The sequence below is a fragment of the Nannospalax galili genome, unplaced genomic scaffold (assembly GCF_000622305.1).
Source record: "Nannospalax galili isolate Female #2095 unplaced genomic scaffold, S.galili_v1.0 scaffold510, whole genome shotgun sequence".
Classification (NCBI taxonomy): Eukaryota; Metazoa; Chordata; class Mammalia; order Rodentia; family Spalacidae; genus Nannospalax; species Nannospalax galili.
Genome location: NW_008329677.1, coordinates 1,906,025 through 1,923,358, shown reverse-complemented (window position 1 = coordinate 1,923,358; position 17,334 = coordinate 1,906,025). Strand labels below are relative to the sequence as shown.

Sequence of the window (17,334 nt, the reverse complement as noted above, 5' to 3'; positions counted from 1 at the left end):
CTTCTACAATCCTGTTTAAGATCTGGTCAATACCATTAACCTGAAATTCTTTTCCTTCCTCTATTCCTGTGATCCATAGATTTGGTCTTTTCATGGTGTCCCACATCTCTTGCATATTCCATTCCTGTGTTTTTAAAAAATTTTCCATAATCTTTGCTTGAGTGGTCCAATTCTTCATCTTTATCCTCCAGTGTTGATATTCTGTTTTCCATTTCATTCATTCTAGTGGCGAGGCTTTCCCCTGTTGTTTCAACTTGGCTTGAGTTTTGCACTTCGTTCTTCATTTCTGCCTGAGTTTTCTTCAGTGTTTCTATCTTGTGAATTCATTCAGAAGTTTATCCCTATCTTCTTTAAGTCTTTGATTTGTTTGTTTGTGTGTTCTTTAAATTTATTGAATTCCTTGATTGTATTTATGATTGTTCATCTGTCCTGAGTTATCTCTAGGGGGTTCTCCTTGTAGAACTCTTCTACAGGACTGGTGGAGTTTGGTGGGGACATAGTGCTTTGGCTTTCCATTTTATTATTCTTTTGTTGTGATTTTAGCACATGAATTTCTTTTGTTGTTTATGATTCTGATATGAGAATTAAGTTGAAGTATGCTCTGTGTATTATCGAGGTGCCTAGGTCCTTTCTTCTTTGGTTATGTAAAGCTGGTTGGTACAGTTTTCAGGTTCTCTCAGATTTTATTTTGGAGGTAACTGATGGCTGCAGATCAGCTATTCAGGAGAACCCACAGATGCCCAAGTCTGGTTCTAGTCAGGTACACTTAGGCTTCCTTCTAAGGTTTGGACCCCTATTAACAGAAACTCAGAAAATTTGGGAAATTCCCTAAGAGGGGGACTGGCGATTTTGGGTCTTTCAGTTGGTCTGCTGTGATCTCAGCCTTAGCCTTCCAAAGCCAGATCTGCCCTGGGGCCTTGGGAGGGGCCTCATGAAATCCCAGGTAGGGGGATGGGTATGGCACAATTAGGGGATGCTCACTACCACATGGAGGTGGGATCTGGGGGCTCTCAGGCAGTCCCCTGTGTCCTCAGCCCCTGTGCCAGAGGGAGGCCAGAACCTGGCACTCTCTGGTGGTCTGCTGAGATCACAGTTGCTACAGTGATGGAGGTCAGAGTCCACCCTCTGAGCTTGAACTCTTGATCCTCCTGCCTCTGCCTCCCAAGTGCTGGGATTACAGATGTGCAGCAACATGCCTGGTTTTATGCTCTATGTCTTTCTTTGTACATGGATAGAGCAATATTAAGTGGTAGTGTTGATGAAGGCTACTTTTGTAGTTTTCTTTATTTTAATAGAATCATTCTATATCTTTTTCTCTCCATTTAGCATAGTATTTGTAGGTTTTGGGGGAGGTATTTAATCAAGGAAGTTTTCTTCTATTAGTTTATTGAAAGTTTCTTTAATTGACAGGCGTTGAGTTTTTTAACTGATTTTTTTGGAGTTTATTGAGATATTTGTATGGCTTTATTCATTTCATGTAAGACTCTCTATCCTCTTATATTCCTTTCTTTTTTGATACACTGTATCTGAGTTACGCTTTTAGATGGAAGAATGCTGCTAGGTCTCTGAGTCTATCTACATACAAGAAGGTTTCACTGAGCACTCATTTGAATGTGTATAAAATTCTCATCAAATTATTTACCCTCAAAATGTTGATGTTTGAACTCTCATTGTTCTCCAGTATCCAGCATCACTAATAAATCTAATCTGACGGCAACTGGAGCCTTGATCCTTTGTAAACAGATGTGGATTTCTTTGTCTTAAAAAAAAAAATCTTTCTCTGTTTTCTGAATTTTCTTGTCTTCTGTCTGGCAAGCTGTGCATTTCTCAGTTCCAGATGCTGCTTTAGTTGCCTTCAAAGTCTGTCTGTGTCTTAAGTTAAAGCTTAAGAGTGTGGTTCTCCATCTCATAGGTGCTCTTCAGGCAGGGCTACACACCTGTCTGTTAGGGAGGAGGACAACCATCCTCTGGCTTCCTCTTGTATGCTTGAATGTGGTACCAGTGGGCATGCAGGGATCACCCCGGGGCACGGTTTAATCAAGCCGTAAAGTTTCCCCCAAAGGTTAAACTGCCTTATATTTTTGCCCCTCTTTCAACTCATGATTTTTTTTTTACTTTTTATTGTTATTTAAGTGCTTTAGGATGAGAGGAAAACGAGATGGCCCATCTGCTGTTTGAGCTGATAACCTCATTGGCTCTCTGCTTTTCACTTTTCGGCAATTTCTCAGTCTTCCACCATCACTGATTTTATTTTATAATGAGCGATGTCACCTTGGAAATTAAAATCTTGTAGTATAAAGGCCCTTGCATGGTCAATGAATATGGAAAGCTTGCCAGAACTGTTCTGGGATGCCACCACTGGCCAGTCATTCCAGGCCCCGTTTTTTTTCAGCAGAAGCTGGAGACTGGTGAATGGGGCAGGGGGTGCTTGGCCACAGATTTGACAGTTTTCATGAATTTGCCGTCCCAGCCTTCTGACTGCAGATTAAATCAAGGTCCTTAAACTTTAATCCCTGTCCTTGAAACTTTGGTTTTCAATCTACATTTGATTTGATTTTTCTTTCATTTCTGGAGGAATTTACTGTGTTTGAATTTGCATTCAGTAGGTGAACAGTAGAGTCTTGCAGGCCTTATTTGTCAAAAATTAAGTCTCCTCTCACCCACCAGAGACAGTCATACATACTTTGGATTGCTCCCCTTCCTTCCCTCCACTCCCAGCATGCTCTAGAGAGGTGAAGGAGGCCAGTTTGTAGTTAGCATGGATAAACCCTGATTCCAGTGCAGTATGGGGAGACAGAAGACCCATATAGAGAGGAACAATATGCCCTATATTTCATGCTCCATGTAAACACTCATGAATTCCTTAAATTATCTTCCAGTCCATAAAACTGTTACTCATCACATGAATAGAAAAAAATTCAGAATGCCCTGAATAAGCCCTATCTTCATAGCCCTGCCACGTGTGCTTAAGGGTGTGACTTGAGGGTGGCACATTTTCACATTAACAGGTGACTAGTAATAAACCTGGAGACACCAGTGGGTCTGTTTACTGACTTAATTAACCCATAAATGCTCAGTCATTTGTGCTGACTGCTGGTGTTCCTCATGTCCAGCAGTGTGAAAGGGCTCCTGCGCTGTACCTGACCAATGGCAGGTATTCAGGGCTCTCCATGTTGACAGCAGCCAAAGGCATGAGGAATAAATCCTAAAGCCATTTAGCCATTTTCCAAAGACAGATCACCAGATCAAGGATATAATATCTGACTGAAAAAACTCGGCGAGTCGCCATGGTGGTGTATATACACCTATAATTCTAGAACCCAGGATGCTGAGGCAGGAGGATCATGAGTTCTAGGCCAGCCCAGGTTACATAGCAAGTTTAAGGCAACCTGAGCTACCTTGGTAGACCTTGTCTCAACAAACCAAGGTCTGGGGATATAGCTCAGAGGTAGAAAACTTGCAAGGCCCTCAATTCAATCTTCAGCATTGCAACAACAGAATTAAAGATGAGGTGGTAAACAATGGAAGAAAAAATATATTTCTCATTATTGCACCTTAAGTGATTATTAATAATTAATTTTTATGTGTGTATGTATTTGCATGTTCAGTGCACATGCATGTGGACCTTGAGAATAGCTTCAGGTGTTATTCCTCAGGAGCCTTCTACCTTGCTTATCGAGACTGTCTCTCATTGGCCTGGAGTTTGCTGAGTAGGCTAGGCTGACTGGCCAGCAAGCTCTGGGGAGTCCCTTTGTCTCCATCTCCCCAGCACTGAGAGTACAAGTGCAGGTCACCATACTGAATTTCTTACTTGGGTTCTGGGGATCAAACTCAGGTCCTCGTGCTTGCACAACAAGCACTTTACTAACTGAGCCATCTCCCCAGTTCCACCGTAAGTGACTTTTCATGGCTGTTTATCACAACACACCTGTGTGTAATTTGTTGGAAACGTCCTTTCTCTGCCTTTTCTCTAGGATATAGAGTACATACGATCCCATTACAACATTGAGGATTTCATCTGCTTCAGCCACCACCAGCAAGAAGAACATGGGCGCTTGCACCACTTTGTTCTGAATCCCATTTTCCAGCACTACTCAAAATTTTTCTTGAAGGAGATCCTTCGGTTGGGCTATAAGTCCTGCCTCTACTATCGTGTATACCCACAGTCCCAGGAAGGCAAGGTGAGAGGTGGTGGGCATTCACTTTCCCCAGGTGTGTGCTCAGCATCATCCCACACGTGCAGTACCTCATTTGTTCTTTTCATGATGACTTTGATTATGACATGGATCTGAGTCTCCACTGGCCGTATTGAGTTAGGCCATTTGCTTCACAAGGTAACAGTCCAGAAGGCTTCCAGTTTCCGAAACAATCACAACCAACATAATTAGTAGCATCATTTGCTGGTTTATCTATATTGACAAAACGGTATCTAAGAACTCAGCAGAAAATCATGTAAGAGGTATGCAAATCACATTATTTCTCAAAGTGCAATGCCAAAATGATCCTGTCATATTCCTTGAAAAAAGAACTTTAGCGTTATGAGTAGAATAAACTAGTTCCATCCTGTAGGATTGGTGTACTATATACAGCATTCCAAGTACATTTTATAACCATTTCCATAAAACTAATGAATAAAAAGTAGAGATGTGTGATTCTGATGTAATCCTTCTGTAGGAAATACCTGCATAATTCCATCTAACATTTGTTATACTTATATAGAGTAACATAATAAGGCTTCCTATTGTGCATAGGTCACACAGAGGTGTCCGAAACTCCAGGCCATCTCATTTCCACATCCTTTTACTTTGCTTCAGTGCTCTTCAGAGCACTTTTCACTAGCTGAGAGTGCACATTTTACCACACAGGCTATGGGTTTGCCCTTTCTTGTTCAAAGCTGTATGTGCAGCATGTAGAAGCTACACATACAAACATGCAGACACCTGTACAAGCTCATGTACTATATCCTGGTTGTTCCTTAGGCAAGTGCCTGGTCAAGACAGATTCCCAAGGGGTTCTTTCCTGAAAATTGGTCCCTCGGTCACTGACGCCATTGGCCCTCAACTTGATATGCACTCAAGGGATGATGGGTTTAACCATCAGGGTAGGTAGAAATTGTCCCTTCAGATTCTTTTCATGTCTTCAAACTTTCTCGAGTTCATCTTAGGGTCCTGGACATTGTCACATCTCTTCTTAGTCATCATTTATTCCTTAGTCAAGGAACAAAGTCAATTTTAAGATGCTCTCATTTATCAAAGTATTTATTTGTAAATCTGTAAGTATATTAGTACACACACACACACACGCGCGCACGCGCACAAAACAATAACTACCTGTGTAACTTATAAAATAAAAGCCAGTTGGAGAAATATGGAGGGAATAGGAAAGAAAGAAGAGAAACACAGACGATATTTTTCATGAGATGTAGACTCTGTTCCAGTGAGGTTTTTTCCTCTTGTCAAAATAGAGCAGGGCAAGGAAATAGTGGCGCAAGCCTTTAATTGCAGCACTCAGGAAACAGAGGCAGGCGGATCTCAGTGAGATGGAGGCTACCTGGTCTACTTAGCTAGTTCCAGGCCAGCTGGGGGCTGCAGGGAAACCTTGTATCAAAAAGACCAAAAAGCAGCTATGTAATTGCCCCAGATTTGAACTTAATGACATGGAAGGTAATGGTTTTACTTGAAAACCCTGGACCTAAATAGTTTCCTTCACTTTACACTTAGTCAAACACCAATTGTGTGACCTTCTGGTTGTAACATCTTAGTTTCTATTCACAGTGCTGCCTGGATGTGCTGGGCTGGGTTGGAGAAAAGTCCCTTTGCATCCACAATAAAACAGCTTGGGTGTTTCATTGCATGTGTATCTATTTAACAAGCATTGCAGACTTAAAGGCAAGCTCTGCTGCATGTAAGCCATAGAAACAGATTTTCTCAGTCCACACAGCCTGTTGATTTACACATATACATTTAAAACAAACATAGGAAGCAATACCACATACTTTGGGTGAGATTTCTCAAATTGTGCAGTAAATTGGGTTGAGTGCAGTAAAGTTGAACTGCCTGGATCATACCGTGTCAGTGGCTCTCTTATCCCCTGCACGGAGAGACAGGCACTCAAAGGCATGAAAACAGCACTCTGGCCAGGGATTCCCATGGTCTTTAAAAACAAAAGATTTATTTCTTTTATTTTATGTATATGTGTGAGTAGGCATGCCCATGTGTGCAATGCCTGTGGAGACCAGAAAAGGGTATCGGAGCCCCAGGAACCAGAGTTGCAGGTGGTTGTTAGCTGCCATATGGATGCTGGGAGCCAAACCCTGGTCTTTTGCAAAAGCAGCCAGTTGCTCTTAACTGCTGACCCACCTCTCCAGCCCCTGGGTTCCACTTTTCAATTTGTAAAGTCAAGGTGTGAGGTGCAATTGTGAAGGATTCTAGAAAACTCTTCTTAGAAGCTCTTAGAAATGTTCTGTTTTTAGAGCAGCAAACAAGTCCTCTGTAAACCATTTTATTTATTAAGATACATCTGTATTTCCACTTTCTTTCTTAAATTATATATACATATGTATATGTAAATATATAAGTAACAGTTTGAGTTTCACAGTTTAACACTTGTAGTTGAAATGGTTTCTATGCCCTGAGTTGGTTTTAACAAAATACCAAGATTACATAAATGTGAGACTCACTGTAGATTACATAAATGTGAGAATCACTGTATTTAGCTTTCTCTGCCAAGTTTTAAAACTAGATAAATTAATATTGAAGCATTATCCTAAAATATGATTTATCATCTTTCATTTTGACAATCATAATTCTAGTTAATATTTTGTAATAGCATAAATGGAAATAATATGATCTACTTCCCCACCCCCACTTTCCAGTTTTATTTTTTAAGACTCTTATTTTAATAACAAAAGTCCAGGTGAAGTCACCTCCGGTGACAGGAGGGTTTTCATATCTGGGCTAAGTTGCCGCCTGGATGGCATTTTTATTTATGTGTGTTAAAGCAGCTTGTGCCAAACACACAAAGGTTAACAGGACTCAGATAACATAGCTTAATGGGGTCAAATCAAGCTGATTCATGATCACTGTGGAGAAGAATATCCTCCTGGGGGAAATACTTGTACTGAAAAATCCCATAAACCAAACCACTTGTTTATCTGTCATTCCCACAGAGATAGTAATGTAATTACTCTCGTAATTATCTTCATTAGTGTCAGGAATTATCTACAATTCATTCCTCTGCTCGAAGAGTATGTTTGTTTATTTGCTGATTTTTTTTTCCCTCTCTCTGACTTGGCGGAGTTAAGAGTTTTGTATTTGTCAAGCTGCACACAGACATCTGTGCTGCGCCTCTCTGACATTCTCTCCCCTAAAATATAGATTGCTTTCTTTCAGTTGCAGAACCTCTACTCCCACTCCCTGACATCTGCCCTTCATTACTTGGTTCCCGTGCGACCACGACGACAGATTGTCTACCCTCTGGAAAAGCTTGGCATAAACGCTCCATCAAAGGAGGTCTCCAAGGATCAGGTGGGTAGCAGGGCGGCAGGCAGGGAGGCACAGTGCCAGCTCCCGCGGGCTTGGCAGATGGGGTGGCAGCCCTGTCTTCGAAGAGCAGGCTGCTTCTTAATTACAGGGAACCTGGCGCTCATACCCTTACAGGCAGCACCCTGTGAGGGCTCCCTGCAGCCTTGCCCTGGTTATTTCACAGTAAACCCCAAATAGTGGCCACATCATCCTGCAGGCAGATCCTGTAGGGACACCCTACATGTTGCTGCATCACTGGACAAATGGCTAGAGTCATCCCAGCCCCCTGCATGTTTTTGTCTTTTTCCTGCCCTCCAAAGGAGAATCCCCCCTTCAATTGATTATTTGCTTTCAAGGCAGTCAGTGGTCTTTTTTGCTATTAGGACAAAGCTGCCAGAGAAATGTCACACTGGAGATGTTTGAGTCTTAAGCTTAAACACACACACACACACACACACACACACACACACACACACATTTGGGGGTTTCAGATGATTAACAGGCCTGTTCATATTAGCTGCCATTTTTTACCATAAAATGAATATCCTGGCATGCTGTTGTGACCAGACAAGAAAAGGGACTGTAACCTAGATGTAAATGTTCATATATTTATACATACAGCTGTTATTAGTAATCTAACTAGAAAACAGAATCATATCAACTTGACCAACATGTGGGTTTATAATGTTCTATGTCCTTCTGTTTAAACAAGTTTAAAAGCAAAATCTTTTAGGGAGCAAAGATTTGCTCTTTGTGAGACTGTATAAGAGGAAAGTGAATTTTTAGAAATATTTTATTTGGGGCTGGAGAGACGGCTCAGTGGTTAAGAGCACTGACTGCTCTTGCAGAGGACTCAGGTTCGATTCCCAGCACCCACATGGTGGCTATGAACTGTCCTTAACTCCAGTTCCAGGGGAATCTGAAGCCCTCTTCTGATCTCCGCAGCATTGCATGACACGGGTGCACTTACATATATGCAGGCGATACACTCATACACATAAAATTAAGGTCAGAAGAGGGCATTGGACCCCCTGGAGTTGCAGACAGTTGTTAGCTGCCATGTGGGTGCTAGGAATCGAACCTGGGTCCTCTGCAAGAGCAGCCACTGCTCTTAACCACTGAGCCATCTCTCCAGCCCAGAAAGTAAAATTTTAAGCATACCAAACATTAAGCCTAGGAATTGCTGGTCAGGGCTGATGGGAGTCGCTAAGCCTCTGTGCAGCAGGAAGGGACAAGGGCCACTACCTAAGCTCAGCTTCAAATGGGGTGGGGACTGCTGCCACACCCATCTCAGAAGCCCTTGCTCCTCTGTCCTACAATGATCTTTATATTGGCAAAACAAGTTTATGTTTTCTAGCAATTATAAACTTATATTTGAGTAGAGACTGCATATAGGTAGCAATTCATTTTCCCCTCCTCTAACTTTTTTATTATGGAAAATGGTAAACAAATACAGAGGTGAAGAGAGTTATATAAAAACAGGGCTTCTCAACCCTCCTGTGGTGAGAGGTGTTTCCTTTAATTATTATTATTTTTTATTGTCTAATCTGTCATAAACTGATTGAATTCCAGGAAAAATGTGATTCAAAAGCAAAGGCAGACAAAGTTCAAGTCATTTTGTTACTGCTGATTTTACAGACATAGTGTTACTCATGGAATTGCTCTGAAAGCTCCTGTTTGTTTCTCTCAGTCTCTCTGCTTAGGTCTTCACAGACTTCAAGGAGTTCACATATGAGTTCATGTCCCAAACCACCCTGAGCACTGAAATCTATATGCTCAGCGCCCAGAGGCAGTGACTTTCCATTTTTGGCCAATTTTGAATCTTTTGTCTCTTCACCTACATCCCCTTTCTCTTACATCATTTTGGAGCAAACCCCAGATATATGTCATCCACCAGCATATTCTTAGAGTGAGGGCCCACTGCACACTGCGGGGAGATATGCATAGACCCATCTGGAATTCCAGAGGGCTTGTTGCATGTGCACATTCTGGGAATATACTTAGAGGTTGGTGCAAGGATAATGTTTCGGGTCAGAGAGAGTGGCTGCATGCTGTCCATCCTCCTCCACAGGGTCATACTGATCCCAGGGGAAGGGTCTAGGGTTAGAAATAAGTTCAGGGTCACAAAGGAAGAGATCACCATCACTCCAATTAAAGGGTCTTGACAAGGCCCACTTTTACACCAAATAGAGGATAGGACAAGTTTTTATCCTAACTCCTAACACAGTAGTACTGTCTTTCCCTATTGGCTGGGGTCCAACCTCCCAGTCTTTCCCCGTTGGCTAAAAACCTGTACAAAGGAAAAAAAAAAGGAATGGAGGTGTTGACCAAAGACAGGGAAGGGCTCAGCCTTCCCCCCATTCCCAGGCCATCAATTCCTACAATGCACCAGGACCCTTTTTCTTCTTTTGTAACCAAAAGATTTGTAGGGTGGATGTTAGGGGTGATCAGAAGATTAGAATCCCTTGTCATAAATCAAGAGTTTTTGTTGGGCAGGGAGGAGTGATTAGAACATTAGAGTTCCTTTTAAACTGTTTTGTAGTGTTTGAAAGACTAATATTTGACATTTCTTACACTGGGAAGGAAAAGGATGTGATTTCACCACACATACTGCTTTGAAGCTTGTATATCAGATCAGGTAAGGATGAGAGATGCTGTCCTTTAGCAGCCATTGCTGAGACACCTGGGAGTCAGGACTGGGCCAAGAGAAGGCCTTTTGCATGAGTGGTGGCCCAGGGCTCCTGTGACTTCAGCCAGTACTCTGGTGGTATACATCAGGATGTTGGGGTTGTATGGGGAGGCATGCAGAACTATTGCATAGGTCATGAAAGTGTGGTTCTGAGCATGCAGGATCTCCTGCCTGTCTTCCCCCCACCCCTGGGAACCTCCAGAGTTGGGCTGTTTTGAGATGAGCAGAAGCTCCAGGAGGGGAGAAACCTAGAGAAAACTTTTCGTTTCATTAAAAATGATCCTAGCATTACTTTCCAGGTTGATTTGATATCGTTGCTTGCATTTAATAAGCTTTTCCCTGGTCATCTCATTATGCTATGACTCCTTCCCCTTCCTAGATCCCTGGCATGTGTTAAAGGCACAGTGGAGATAATTTAAACCTGGGGTTCAGGAAGAAAAATACCCACCAGTGAGAAAATGGTGGTGCTGATGTGTACACACTGCAGGGTGCTGCTGTGTTTATGGTGCTGGTGAATTCTGACTGTTGAAGAAGCATTTGTAGCTGATTACATTTGGTCTTGACATATGGCTTTAGTAAGATTAAGATTTAGTAAGGGGCTGGGAATGTAGATCAGTGGAATTCAGCATGCACAGTGCCTAGACTTTGATCAGCTTTTCATAAAACACAGGGAGATGAGGGGTTCAAGACAAACGAATAGTATTTGGCTGGGGAGGCAGCTCAGTGGAAGAGTACTTGTTTAGAATGTGCAAGGCCTTAAGTCTGATTCCTAGAACGGCCAAAAAAAAAAAAAGATAACAGCAAAAATTTAATAACAATTTTAGAAATTTTAAAAGTCCTATCAAAGGATTATCAATATTATCTCACGTGGAATGGGCCTAAATATTCAAAACTTAAGGTGCTAATTTATATTGTTTAAAGTTACTTTTCTCTTTTTAACATTTTAGGTGGTTTTGATGTTTTAGATGAATATCTGAGATATGCTGAACCAAACAGAATGTTCAGAGAGGAATTTCTGTGTTGTCCTAGCATACTGTTGTCTGAGAAGAGCATTAGAGTTGCAATAATTGACTGATGTAAGGCTGAGCAATTGCCATTTCTAACCGAATTCCTTTTCCCCTGCAAGTCTCACACCCCTTGACCCTGTGCATCTAGTTCTATATAGGACCATCTTCCCCCACCCCTGCCACACATCACTGGCATCATTACCTCTCCAGCCACTTGGCTTTTGTACCTTTTATCCTATTTAAAGCATCTTAGACTGACTATCCATTCCCTCTCACTTTCACCTAGGAAGCCAATCTTCAAGGGAACAGATCACTCCAGGCATTAGTAATGGGATAGAAAGCATTTCATCTCCGTGGGTTGCCAATTTGAATCTGGCACAAGGCAGTGGTGATTGAAATTCATTACCGCATGGCAGGGCAGTGTGCCCTCCCCTCCCCACCCCAAGGCCACGGAGCTTCTGCCTGGTTTGGATAGACATCTTCTCTATGGCTTCTATTAATGGAAAGCCCACCCCAGAACAGGTCATAGGAAAGCACATATAAATGCATTAATATTAATCAGATCATAAAAAGGTTGGTCCCAAGGATACATAGCAATATTTCCACAGTCACTATGAACTTGTAGATGAGAGGGGTTTTCTTGATTAAGACCATCATTCATGGGTTGGGCCTGGAAGGTTCTTAATCCAGCTTGAATGAACCATCTCAGCATGTACAGTTATGTTCTGAGCTATTGTCATGGAAACTTTTAATTAGATGGATTGTCATAGGTCTCCTTGAGTACTCTCCTAAGAAACGTTGTAGCTGAATTCATTGTGCAAACTTACTAACTAAAGACTGGAGCTAGTTGCCGTTCTCTTTGGAGATGGTTCTGGTAGAACTTTTTCTTCACTACGCCCTAGAAAGATTCAGAGTTGGCTGTGACACTTCCCTGCTCTTGGCAAGCTGCCAGTCTACTTGCAGTAATTTTGGAGGTAGGTGTGGGGAGTGAGGAGGAAGAAGGCTTGTCCTGGTCCCCGAGAGCCAGAGCCTGGGCTCACTAGGATTAGACACAGGTCTGTAAAATTCCTGAAGTGTTTGTGGTTCGTGTCCCAGGAACTTCTTCCTTTTCAGATGCTTAAATAACAGTTATTTATCATATTAAATCCCAAAAATCTGTTTTGAGCTTAAACAGCCTTTTTCTTTATTATCCATACATGTTCCTTGTGGCCTACTCCAATCACTGTAGTTCTTTATCTTACTTTATAGTGTTCATAGAATTAAGATGTCATTCTTTCAGAATGGTCAACTTTAATGCTATTTTTTTCTGATTATTAATAATGTTCTGTTAAAATTCGGACCAACTTCATTGAAAGGTTTTCATTTGGATACTATGCATTTGCTTTTTCCACATCTCCCCTTTTGTCCTTCTACAAAGGAAACTGACAGTGTATTTAACACCCCCTCTCAGAGCTAAATGCTGGCCCGTCCTTTCCTGGTATGTGATCTCAGGAAGATGTTGCTGGCTGGCATTCAGTTACCCTTTGAATTGCCCCCTTTCATCTGGGCTGCTCTTCCCCAGTCCAGCTATAATTACCATCTGATGGACTGTTACTGGATCCTGTTTCACTTGGGCACCTGCTGCCCTGGAAAATTGCATTATTCTCCCAGCACCTGCTAAGTTTTCCCCAGTGTCATTGTTTCGCAGCCCCTTCCTTAAACTCGGTAACTTTCACTGACATTGGTCAGATCCCTTTGGTTGTTTTTGTAGATGAAATGTGTGGTGCTTTTTCAGAAAACAGCTCTTTAGCCTCTCCTTGGAGGTAATTCTAAAAATGCAAACTTGTGTTTTTCATGCGCTGATCATTATTAATGTGACTGTGGTAAAAATTCCTTGAAATGAAATTAACCCTCTTTAAGTCACCACTAGGAGTCTGGTTTGCTTTTTCAACCCAATTGTCTGCCACTTCCTACAAATTCATGCTACTTGTGGGAAATACATTTCCTTCTAATGGTAGTCCCCAATTTCCTGTGATTTGTAGAGAAATTTGTCTAAATTCCTTCATGGGTTCCCTCTTTTCTTTGATCATTGTTCCCAATTCTCTGGACACTATTTTAATATAATATGATATATTACATGCAGCTTCAGAAAGACTTGAAGCTCAGTGGTTTGTTCTCATAACCATTGTAATTCGCTTCTCTTAGAAAGCTTATAAAGTGATAAGAACTGTTGTCACTCTTGTTACTGTGTGTTGAGCACTTTCTAAAGGCTTTTTTATAATTTTCACATTAGCACTAGTTACTGTTATGACTATCTTCCCTACAGTGAAGAGTATGTGTGGGTGACTTGTTTAAAGTTTAATTCATTGACAGTCCCTCAAGCCAGGCAATTGGTTGCCCATACTCTCACCCTTAGACATGGCCTATAGGATCTCTTATTCAAAACTAAAGCCAATGCCATGGGTCATTATGGGAAACCATACCACAGAAAAGGAAAATAGCTCGACATTGACCTTTTTGAATCCCCCAGATCTTTTACACTAGCCACTTCATCAAAAGGTGACCTGTAGACCAGCCTGGATTCTTTTCTAGACAAAGCATCCAATCTAGGTGTCAGTCCTGTATCAACCTGACCCTGTCTGGGCGAGGCTGGGAAGGAGCAGACATTTGGGTACAGGCTAGTGTGCTGGATCTGCTTGGGGACACCAATAGATTGGGGCTTTCTATAATTCTCTCTCTGTTGTATCAGCATGTGTTACAAACTTTTCAGAATTATGGCAGCAGCTGCTATGAAAAGAAGAAAAAATATGATCCCATATGGAGGTTACATTATAAGCTACTCAAGATTCAGCTTCATGTTGAGTGGAGCTCAGCAGGGTTTTTAGAACATGTCTGTGAAAGGGAGTGCTCATCATAGGAGTGCCTCGAGGTTTGCTTGGAGCTAGTAACACAACTGACAAATATTATTTAGAAGTTGTGCTGTGGTAGGATGGCAAAATGATGAGACTAAATTGTGAAAAGTAACTTCAGTATCTCAGTATTACCACACATCACTACAGCTTATCCTCATTCTCTAGAATAAATACAGTATCCCCCGAACAACTTTATTGTGATATAAATCTTACACACACACACGTGTAAATATGTATATGTGTGTATACATATATATGTGTGTATATGTGTGTAGGTAATATACCAGTCTTAGTTACTTATCCAGTTGCTGTGATAAAATACCCTGACAAAAATGACTTAGTAAGAAAGGGTTTATTTTGGCTCATAGTTCAAGGTTACATTCCATCATGATGATACAGTCACAACGCAAGAGCTTGAGGTAGCTGATCACATTAGTCAAGAAGCAGAGAGTGAGTCCAGAAGCAGAGAGTGATGAATGCTTGCAGTCAGCTCGCTTTCTCCTTTTTATACAGTCTAGGACCTCGACCCAGGGAATGGTGCCACTCACAGTGGGCAGGTCTTCCCACATCAATTAATTAAATCAAAATAATCCCCCATAGGAGTACTTAGGGGTCTATCTCCCAAGTGATTCAGGATCTCAAGTTGACAGTTGAAATTAAGCATCATAGTACCTTACAATCCTCCCTGAATTGCATGACATAGTTTATTCACAGAGTCATGAAGCTATCACCATGCCTAGTTTTTTTTCAATATTTTTTCCCTTTACCCTAGCTTTCTTCCTAAGTCTTAGGCAACCACAAATCTCTTTTTTTCTCGTGAATTTGCCTATTTTGGACACCTATTTTATGACCAGCTTCTTTCTCTTAGTCTGTTTTCATAGTGCATCTGTATGGTAGCGCAACTGTGTTTCATTCTTTTTTATTACTAAAGATTATATGAGTACCATATTCCATTTACCATTCTCCAATTGTTAGAAATTTGAGTTGTGTCCAGTGTTTGGTTATCATGAATAGTGTTTCTATGAAAATGGCTAGGTCTTCTCTGAGACTGCCCCATTTTGTATTCTCTCATCTGAGAGAATTCTAGTTAGTACGTGGTAAAGAGCTAGTCATCCTAGGACTAGTGATATACAGCATGCTCAGTTCTCATTGGTTTCTGGCACTCCAAGAAAGCTGCATACACAGATGGAGACTATGCTGTTTGTGAGAGTTGCAATATTTTTGAAAGCAGAGATACTGTTAAAATAAAATTTCTCCTGCTCTTACCTTGTTTATTAACGCAGACTTATCATTCTCTTATGGTTCTGCAACAATATTTAGGAGAGGCTGGGCTGCCAAGAAAACATCTATCAAACCCAGGAACAAGATGGAGAGGACTTCTGTCTCTTTTTAAATTTATTTTAAAATTTTTATTTCTATTTTATGTGTATTTTTGTCTGCATGGATATAAGTGCACCATGTGCATGCAATGCCCACAGAGGCCAGAAGAGCGTATCTGATCCCCTGGAACTGGAGGGTAGAAGTACTGTATGCTCTTGTGGAGGACCCAGATTAGGTTCCCACATGGCAGATAACAATGGCTTGTAAGTCCAGTTCCAGGGACTCTGTCACCCTTTTCTAACCTCCGCATGCACTACATACACGGGTACACTTATACATGCAGCAAAACATTAAAAAAAATCTTAACAAAATCGGTACAGATTTATGGTAGAAACAAATAGACATAATCAGTAATATAGTCCATCTTTGTAGACCACCTTTGTTAATATATTGGTGTTCAGGGAGGGGCTGGGGAGATGGGTCATTTGGTAAGTGCTTGCATGCAAGCATGAGGACCTGAGTTCAACTCTCAGAGCACATGTAAAAAACCAGATGTGGTGGTATGCATTTATAATCCCAGCACTGAGGAGGTGGTGACAGGCAGATCTGTGGTGCTGTCTGGCCAGGCAGTCTTGCCTAATTGTTGAGCACCAGGTCCCCAATGAAAGACCTTGTCTCAAAAGACAAGGCGAAGTGTGCCTGAGGAATGACACCTGAAGTTGACTTCTGGCCTCCACATGTACACATATACATATGCCCCTGCAAATACACACACGCCCCTGCAAACACACACATGCCCCTGCAAACACATAAGCACATGTATACATAGAGACTATGTATTTTCTGCATCTGTATCTGTGTATGTGTGTTTAAGTGGTTTTCAGTGAAAAAAGAAGTCATATATATATATATATATATATATGCAGTTGAAAGTGGTGTCATAGTGCTTTGAAACACACCTGCTTCTTTATTGTGACTGTCTTTCGGTGTCATTAAGTGTTCTATCACAGCTAAGCTGCTCTCCGTTGGCAAGAGCCACAGCCCCTGAGGAAGGAACACTGTTTTTTCCCCCACCAGATGTTGTATTCCATCCTCACACATATTTGCAGGGGGAAACTGAGGTAAGGGGAGTTTTGGAATGCCAGGGAACATTAAGCTGGTAGGACTTATGGGAATCACCACAAAGCTACTAGATTTTTGTCTTTTGTCTCCCATTGACTGTGTGTTCACTGTGACTGGGTGTTCTCCTGCACCTGGATACAAAGTGGGCAAGTCTGTGACTTTTCTGGTCAATTTTAGGTCATTAAAGCTGTGTGGGCCACTTCAACTCACAACACATGATCGTAATTCTATAAAATGTCCAATTTCTTCTTATGTAATGATGGAAACTCAATTTCCATGCAAAGGTCAGCCTCCCTGCCCTGCTGTTGAAGCCAGTCATGCAAGAAACCTGCAGCTGGAGACCAGGAGGCTCCTGTCTTACCCCCCCCCCGCCCCACTGCCCCCAACACTTTCTTAACATTTAACTAGCACTTTTTTGCTTTAAAGCCTGACAGTTTTTTCTCTTTTTATTTTTAATTTGTTTATTCTTTGAGAATTTCATATACTGTATCTTGATATATTGATCATATTCACCCCCAACTCCTCCCAGATCCACCCCCACCTCCCTACCCACCCAAGTTTGTCTTCATTTTTTTAAAACCCATCGAGTCCAGTTTGTGCTACCCAAATACTCTTGGGTGTGTGACCATCCACTGGAGTGTGGAGGACACCCTACCAGGGGTCACACCCTTAAAATATGTCCTCAGTCATGTGTGTGTGTGTGTGTGTGTGTGTGTGTGTGTGTGTGTGTTTTGGTCTTTCTGAGACAGGGTCTACCTGTAGCCCCAGCTGGCCTGGATTCA

General features: G+C 41.7%; 1 protein-coding gene across 1 annotated transcript in view; it reads left to right on the top strand.

The window, feature by feature from the left end:
- Cfap61 (cilia and flagella associated protein 61) overlaps positions 1–17,334 on the top strand; it is a 319,254-nt gene that overhangs the window by 140,825 nt on the left and 161,095 nt on the right. The window contains exons 16-17 of the mRNA XM_008841463.2: positions 3,975–4,181; positions 7,392–7,526. Of these exons, the coding sequence (XP_008839685.1) occupies positions 3,975–4,181; positions 7,392–7,526 (342 nt within the window). The remainder of the gene's footprint in view (positions 1–3,974; positions 4,182–7,391; positions 7,527–17,334) is intronic.